The 8,072-nt window shown below is 46.5% G+C and overlaps 1 protein-coding gene across 1 annotated transcript in view; it reads right to left on the minus strand.

The window, feature by feature from the left end:
• The window catches only part of Rhoj (ras homolog family member J), an 81,633-nt gene extending 76,251 nt beyond the window's left edge, over positions 1-5,382 (minus strand). Inside the window, exon 1 of the mRNA XM_041658438.1 lies at positions 4,808-5,382. Within this exon, the coding sequence (XP_041514372.1) occupies positions 4,808-4,985 (178 nt within the window). The 5' untranslated portion in view covers positions 4,986-5,382. The remainder of the gene's footprint in view (positions 1-4,807) is intronic.
• Between the last annotated feature and the right edge of the window lie 2,690 nt (positions 5,383-8,072).

Below are 8,072 nucleotides of genomic sequence, written 5' to 3' on the forward strand. Positions count from 1 at the left end.
CCATTCAATTGGGTGGAAAAAATTAGAACCAGCGTTCAGTTCTCTGTGAAAACAACTTCCTTTTATATCTCACATGGCTGACAGAGTAACTGGTTTTTCCTCTTTTCCATGAATTGTGTTAGTTTCCTGCACAGGCGGCCTGGGTTTGCAAGCGTTGGTTTAGAGTGACTTCCCTAACGGAAGTCGCTTCTCCCAACTTCAGATGAGAGAGCCCTAGGTGGGATGAGTGTTAGGAGAAAGGCCCTTTGGACAGGACGCATTTCAGTACAGGGCATGATGCAAATGGTGAGGTGGTGGTGTGTGGAGATGGGCTTCAACTGCAGTCGACTTAGTTTATACAACCAGACGCCTCAACATACACAACACATACACCACCTAACTTAGCACAGAATCCAACCGAACCCAGATGGAGTCTTATTCTGATGTCATATGCCATTTGAGATGTCAATGGATGGGAATATTTTATCAGTAAGGGGTTGGTCCCAAAACTGAAGAGTAGGAAGATGTGTTCTTGTCGTATGCTAAACTCAACAACCCAGCGGTTGTGAGGGCATTCTAAGGTCTCATATAGGCTCGAGGTACCGCCCAGTATCTGAGACCACTTCCTGGCACCTGTATAAGATGTAGAACTCTCAGCGACTTCTCCAGCACCATGTCTGCCTGCATGCCATCATGTCCCACCATGATGAGAGTGGATTAAACCTCTGAGAATGCAAGCCAACCCAACTAAATGTTTTTCCTTTATAAGAGTTGCTGTGGCCATGCTGTCTCTCCACAGCAATAGAAACCATAGCTAAGACAATAGCCAATAAACCCACAATGTCATGTAGTGTTAAATATGACAAAGGAAGATATAACAGAATAAGAGAGAGGTCAGAGTCATGTGTTGTGTGTGTGTGTGTGTGTGTGTGTGTGTGTGTGTGTATGTACAAGTGTGGGTTTTTGTGAGCACACAAGCACAGACACATGGGTTAAATTATACGGCAATCAATGCTAGGCCAGATTTGGGAGGGGGTGCGGCGTCAGGCCAGGGTAAGAGCAAATGCCAAGTATTCAGGACTCTTCCATGAGAAACGGCAAGAAGGCTACCATGGCTATAGCAGAAATACCGAGAACAGTGCCAGGAGATTGGAGGAGGGAAAATAGACAAAGTCACTGGGCACCTAGTACACCACAGCAAAGGAAGAGCGTGAGTGTGGAGGGAAGGGACCGAGGAGCTGAGGTTGTGGATGTCCCCTCCCCTCCCCCCGCCAGCCGGGTGGAGACACAAGGAGGAACAGGTTTTGAAGCAGGGAGTTGGGAAGCTGCTATAGCAGCGTGGATGAGAGATGATGGTGGTGTGGATAGGAGAAAAGGCATTAGGGTGGTGGCAAGCGGCCAGGCTTGGTGGTTGGTGCGTTGTGAAGGCTGAGCTCATGTGAAGGGGCAAGTGATAATAACTGATGGTTGAATGGAGAGGGGGGAGGACGGCGAAGAAAGGAGTCACAGGTAAGACTGGTGTTTGTTCTCTGTCACTGGGCAGAAGAAACCTGTGACGATCTGATGTGGAGAAGGAGGAGGCGGGAGAGCAGATGGGAAAATTAAAACAAACATTGGCTGGAGACGCCTAATAGATTTATAAATACAGTGAGGCAGTAGCATAGATGAGTGTTGGGGTGCAGACATAAATATGAAATTGGTAGTGTATCAATGGTATTTTAAGCTGTGACCTTAGATACCAACACCCGTGTTCTGAGGCTAACTAGAGAAGGGAACCAAGGGACTGACCACTGAACTCTGTTGTGACTGAGCCCCTGGGAGACAGGGGAGGCACAGAGGGGGCAAAGAGAATTGCTGAGGTGTGGACAGAAACAGGAGGAGGTGTTCCAGAAAGCAAGCTAAGAATGTTCTTTAAGGGGATTCAGGAACCATCAAAGCCACAGAACAAGAGGCTGGCTGGATGTGGAAAGAGTTGACCTTCCTTTAAGGAGAGTCACAGCACAGGAGGGGGTGGGGGTGGCAGTAAGGAAACTCGTAAATCATGACAGGATGGTGCCGGCTGTGCCCTGGCAATGTAAACACATTTCGAGAGCTGCACCCGACACAGATCAAGGGGACCCTCCTCAGAAAGTTTGGGAATACCACGCGGAGTTGGTGTCCTTTGGGATTCTGGTAGTTAGGAAGGACAGGGAAATAAATTTGGAGTAATAAAACTTCGCCTTTTCCCCCAGCTTTTTTTTCTTCTTCTGCGATTACTTATGTGAAACCGGTATTTTACCTCTTATGCTAACACCCCATTTACTACTATTGCCGGGGCTGTCAGGTCTCAGCTCCGCGGTAGCTACTGTATAAGGATAATAATACACACTATCCCGCCCTGTCCTTTGATTACAGCGTACGCTTGCAATTACATTCCTCCTTGTTGTAGTTCTTATCTTTTGATAACATTTTTATTTGATTTCATCATCATGTGCACAGCAGACCTTGATATGATACCTGACCCCACATTGTGTGTTGGGCATTGAGATCTTTACACACATGGGTTCATTTTGCTTTTGAAAACGATTCAAAAACCTTTATTGTCCCTGTTATTATCACTATGAACAGAGGCACAGAGAGGTTAAGTAACTTTCTCAAGGCCACAGAGTAAATGAAAAAGGCAATATTAGAAGTAGATCATGCGGTATTGTTGTATGTTGTCCTTATTACTACATACTTAGTCTCCTGGATGGGCCATCTCCAAGAGACAGGCTGCTTTTGACTTCAAGGACACTTTTCTAAAGACACAGCAGCTGTGTTTCCTGTTGTCATATCAGAGTGGGTCAGTAGGACCCAGGGAATGAAAACTGGATCCAGATGGGGAAGGGGGGGGGGCTTTGCTTATTTTAGCACTGATTTGCTCCCTGGTGGCCACCTACAGGCTCAGCCGGAGCAAGAAGAGCTGGGTGAGGTCTTTGGGATTGAAATCAGCACTTTCCGAGTCTCCAGTGTGAACTGTGGCTCAAGCCTTTCTTCCCTCTTTAACCACACGGACAGCACATGAGATGATCACGTATGAGAGCGCGTGTAGCATAAACCCAAGTGACCGCGCTCAGGAATGCCTACTGTGGGCAAAGAACTGCACTGTGTCTAGGGGCCGTGAGTCCTTGGGAGAATACAGTTTGGTTCATGAAAACCCAGATATTAAAACTTCTTTGAGAGGTTTTGGGTGCTCAAACACTAGTCATTGTGATTACAATTGAAAAATAAAATAGCTCGATGCTAGCAAAGTCTAGTTGTTTTGACCTCATTTTTTTTTAATAGGCTAACTTCATTTCCAAAGATGGTTTTGTCTTTCTTGTCAACATGACTGTAATTGGCTCACCCGAGGGATGGGTATCTGGAGACATAATTTCCCAGGCATTAGGAGCCTTTCCTTTTAGGAGATTTTCAGTTCCATCTTTGATCAGGAAGCTCCTGAACCAAGGGTCTCTCCACTTCCCTTTGTGGCATAAAGAAGATACAGGAGAAACAACTTTTGGGACAATCCGGGACCAGAACCAGAGTCCCTGCCTCAAGGTACAGAATCCTCTAATTCACATCTCCCCCATAAACATAAAACTCCATTTTAAATCTTTGTTCCATCCCCATTAAAAACTTCTTCCCTGGTCACACTCAGTACATTTTCAGAAATGCTCGGAAGACTTGGCATTAAAATTTACAGGTAATTTCCACAAACATAAAAAAAAAACCTTGTTAGGAAATGGACGCCCTCCCCAGCAGTGAATCTCTTGCCTGTCCACGGTGTACCCCCACCACAAATATGTACACTTAAAAGGAAGGGGCGATGGGGGCGACTATGGCACTCCGGAGAAGCGGCTACTTCCTGTGGAGGGAGGATTTCAAATGACCAGAGAGCAGAGACTCAGGCAGGCTTCATGTGGGCGGCTTCCTCCACAGGAATCCCGATCCCAATCCAAGGTGAAGACCAGACCCCCCAAGACCCCAGATCCCTGATAATTCTTTGGTGATTGCCACGTTCAAAAAGATGTTATAAAACCGAGGCCACAGTGAGCTGAGAGAAACACATCAATTCCCATAGGGGAAGCTTACGGGGTCACAGTCAAGATGGGAACCAAAGCAGGATGCTGACCGAAACTTCCACAAGCGTTCCAACCTCCCAAACTAGAAATCTCAGAAAGAGTTAAGTTGTGACTACTAAAATTCATCTTTTTGGGGACACACTCCGAAGTGATTTTATTTACATTTGAATTTTTACTTTTAAAAACATAGCGATCTTTTGCTTAATTTCCCACTCAATATTTAAAAGAATGGGGCACCTTCCTCCTCGCCTACCACCCCAGAAGAGAGAAAGTACAAAATTTAGGCCCAAAATAATCCAGAAAAAAAAAAGCTGGTTTTCTTAACATTTTTGTTTATGACCAGCACGAAGTAGTAGCTAAAGTGGACAGAGTAGAGCATTCTTCCCACGTGTCTAGTGGTGATTTTTTAAATGGAAATTTATGCAATTACACCACACATAAAAGCATCTTCGTGAAAAGTATAGGAAAGTTCAGAGGAAAATGCTGAGAAAAATTTCTGGCTGTGAGGTCTGGAGGATATTTTCCAGGATTACACATTTGCTTCAAGTGGGGAAGGCGGTACCATGTAAATTGATGCGCAGGTTCTCCCCCAGTCTCCTAACAACCTTCTTGGCTTGCTTTAACCTGGTACCTGCCAGCCCCACATCTGACTCTGACTTTCTGGGTAAACCAGGCCCTTCTGAACTTGGGCTGTGCCCCCATCCCCATCGCTCTTTTAGATAAACTTGGTCCCCACTTTTTCCTACCTGCGTAATGGTCAAACACAGTGGGCACGTACTCCTCCGGGAAGGCGTCGTTGGCGTAGCTCATCAGCAGGCAGGTCTTCCCAACCGCACCGTCTCCGACCACCACACACTTCAGGATCCTGTTCTCGTCGCGCCCACCGCAGCCGCAGCTGCTGTCAGTCCCCTCTCTGCAGCTCATGTTGGCGGCTCCGGCTGCTGCTGCTGCTTGGGCTTCGGCAGCGCATGGAGCGGTGGGACCGGCCCCAGACTGCGGCTCAGGCGACCTGACTGTGGCTGGCCTGGCTCTCCCAGGCACGGCCCAGACACACACCAGCCCCGCTGCTCACCATGCTGGACGAGAAGGGGAACGCACTCTTGGGAGGAGGGATGTAAAAGGTCTGTCCCTTTCCCTCAATGGCTGGAGTTAAGACGCTCTCCTTTCCACAGACTTCCCGGGACTTCCTGGCAGTCTAAATATTGCAGCAGCCTGTTGAGAGTCTCACTCTGCCCTCCCCAACCCCAGCCCGGTTGATGACACGGTGGGATTTGGATAACTCCTGCCTGGTTTTCCAGCACACAGCTAACATGGAGGAGGGCAAGGCTTTTAAACGGAGTTTCCCCCCTCGTTTCCTCCAGCTTGCCGAGCGAGCGTCAGGAAATCGTGGGTTTCCTGCTGCATTCCATATTAGGACCAGTGGGCCGGGGAAGGCGGCAACAATGGGGCTCTGTGCGTGTGTTTGTACTTCTGGGGAACCAGGCCAGGATGCCGAGTGGGAAAACACTAGGGGGCTCGCAGCCGGCTGAAGCGCTCAGACTTCCTGTTTTATCCCCTGCTAGCCAGGCTCCTGGCCTGGGGCTGGGAAGAAGCCAAAGAAGAAAGGATGGAACCCGGGGAGTACTGTCTGCCACGGAAACCGGACAGGACTGAGTGGAGAGCTCCAGGGAGCCCCCGAGAACCATACCAGGGATTGCAGGCTAACATATGACATCATCCATCGCGCCCTGACTCACCAGTTCAAAGCAAATTGAAAACGGACAGTTTTCTCTTTACTTAAAGGAGAAACTCAGACAATTCTGTTCTGCAGTGAGGAAGAAAATCCTTCAGAGCTACAGAGTTTCAAAGGCGGGAAAGTGTGCAGGTTGTAGGTAGAGTATAAGCGTAATCAAGTTTATGAGGCCCCGTTTGAACACAGCGTTCAGTTACTCATTCCAGACCCCCAAAACATCCCCCTAAGGTTTTTACCTTAGGAATTCAATCAAATATCGTGTATTTGAAATTTTCCTTACAATACATATGCTGAGCTCTGGCTTCATACTCTCTGAAGTGAGAGGCTACCGTGTGGCCTTTGACTTGGTTAGGGCTCTCTAATTCTGTTAATGACCGGATGCTCCTCTTTTTTTGTTGTAATCATCTCCTCCTGGGTCAGCCTGGCCCTCCTCAATGACAGAGGAGCCCAATAACTAGTTAGTTTGTTTGGTACCTCAGAATGAAGTTCCATTTGATTAATGGACTTGGTCCTGGAAATGTGACCCTGCAAATGATTTTGACAAATGGGTTCAAGTCAAAGCACTTGTTTTTCTATGACATTTTGGAGATTGTGGATTATCTAAGGGCTTGAGCAGTTTTACAACTGCTCAAAGTGCCTGTCAATAACCTGCGTACATATCTACATATCATGCACACGCTCTCATGTAATAGATGGAGCCCACGTTTCTTCTCTTTCAGATTTGCCATGATGCTCAGTGCCCCGGACGTTTCTTTTGTGTGAAAAAATAACATTTCATTAGGACTAAAGTGTCAGGGGCATTAGGTCGCCATAACAGACAATCCCCAAAGCTCAGTAATTTGAAATAACACTCTTTTGTTTCAACTTTGGCTTTTGTTTGTTCTGTTTGCATCCTTTGTATCTCTTCTCTGCAGTGCTGTCTTCTTTATTCAGGGTCGAGGCTGAGTCACACATACCTTGACCACTGTGGCAGGCAAGAAAATGGACACAGGAAAGTGAAACCTCTGTTCACGTTCATTGGCCAGAGCAAGCTGCATGCTCCCATCGGCTCAACAGAAGGGGTCAGGAGCATCATCCTGCCCTAGGCTGGGAGGGAGGCACCGCACGGTGACGCACAGCCTGAAAGACAATCAAAGATAACTTATTTGGGGCTGTACTTGGGATGTGAATGGTTCATATGAAGCCACATTGTGAAGCATTTGAAGACCTCCATGGCTGCCTGTAATTGGTGAAATTTAATTTTTATTTAGTCTCTCTGGGGAACCTGGGGTTGGAATAAGAATGTAATTGAGAAACTTATGTTATACGTCTGCATAAACAGCTTCAAGGATGAAGGAGGTAGTCGAACAAACCTGTGCAGTTGAAGAAGAGACAGGCAGTGCAAACAAAACAAAACAATAATAACAGCAAAAACAAAACCAAACCAAATCAACCAAACAAAAGACCCAAACAACAAAAAGAATAATAACAAACACGCCTCGAGATGAGAAGCATCCCTTGAGCGCAGCGTGGTGATGGGAGATTGGCAGAACTGTGAATGATTGTCCTTGATCTTTAGGCCAAAATTGAGCAGTGAAGATGGCATGGCACTCTATGTACAGAGATCTGAAACATGGCTCCTAGCCTGGTCAGCTAAGGGCTGCATCTGCACACTTTAAATATTAGTCCTACGTAAAGGCTTCAGGTGAGATTTTGCTAATTCTGTGTGTAACCTAAATCTTGCCTCACCAGACACAGGCCATTCTCACTGTCCAGTGGCTTCTGTAGTGAGACCTCTAAGACACTTCAAGAAGCTAGTTATGTGTCTTTTAATCTGTGGGCTGGTACTTCTGCCAGGTTGGAAGGCATGTGAAAATGGCTGAGAGCTCTCTAGAGAACGTTGGTTGTATTTCTCACAAAAAAAAGTTGTTTTTATCACCGCCTATTGTCCCCTACATTTAATCATTATAGAAAGAAGTTTTGAGCATGCTATTAAAAAATAACAAAAAGTTAAAATTTTAACAATTCTGCCTTATGATCAAGTGGATTACATTGTCTGTGAAAATAAATTTCTTTTAGTAGTAAAGCCTTTAAACACGAGGACTGGTGTGAAAGCTGGGTCAGGCGGGCACTCCTTTAAGTCCAGTACTTAGGAGATGGATCTTTGTGAGTTCAAGGCAAGCTGGTCTATGCAGCTGGCTCCAAGCCAGACAGGGATATATAGTCAGATCCTGTCTCAAACAAAACAAAACCCCAAAACAACAACAGCAACAGCAACAATAACAAGCATAGCAGGAGCC

Source organism: Microtus oregoni, unplaced genomic scaffold (assembly GCF_018167655.1).
Source record: "Microtus oregoni isolate MIOR12 unplaced genomic scaffold, Mior012 000009F_ref0000495, whole genome shotgun sequence".
Lineage (NCBI taxonomy): Eukaryota > Metazoa > Chordata > Mammalia > Rodentia > Cricetidae > Microtus > Microtus oregoni.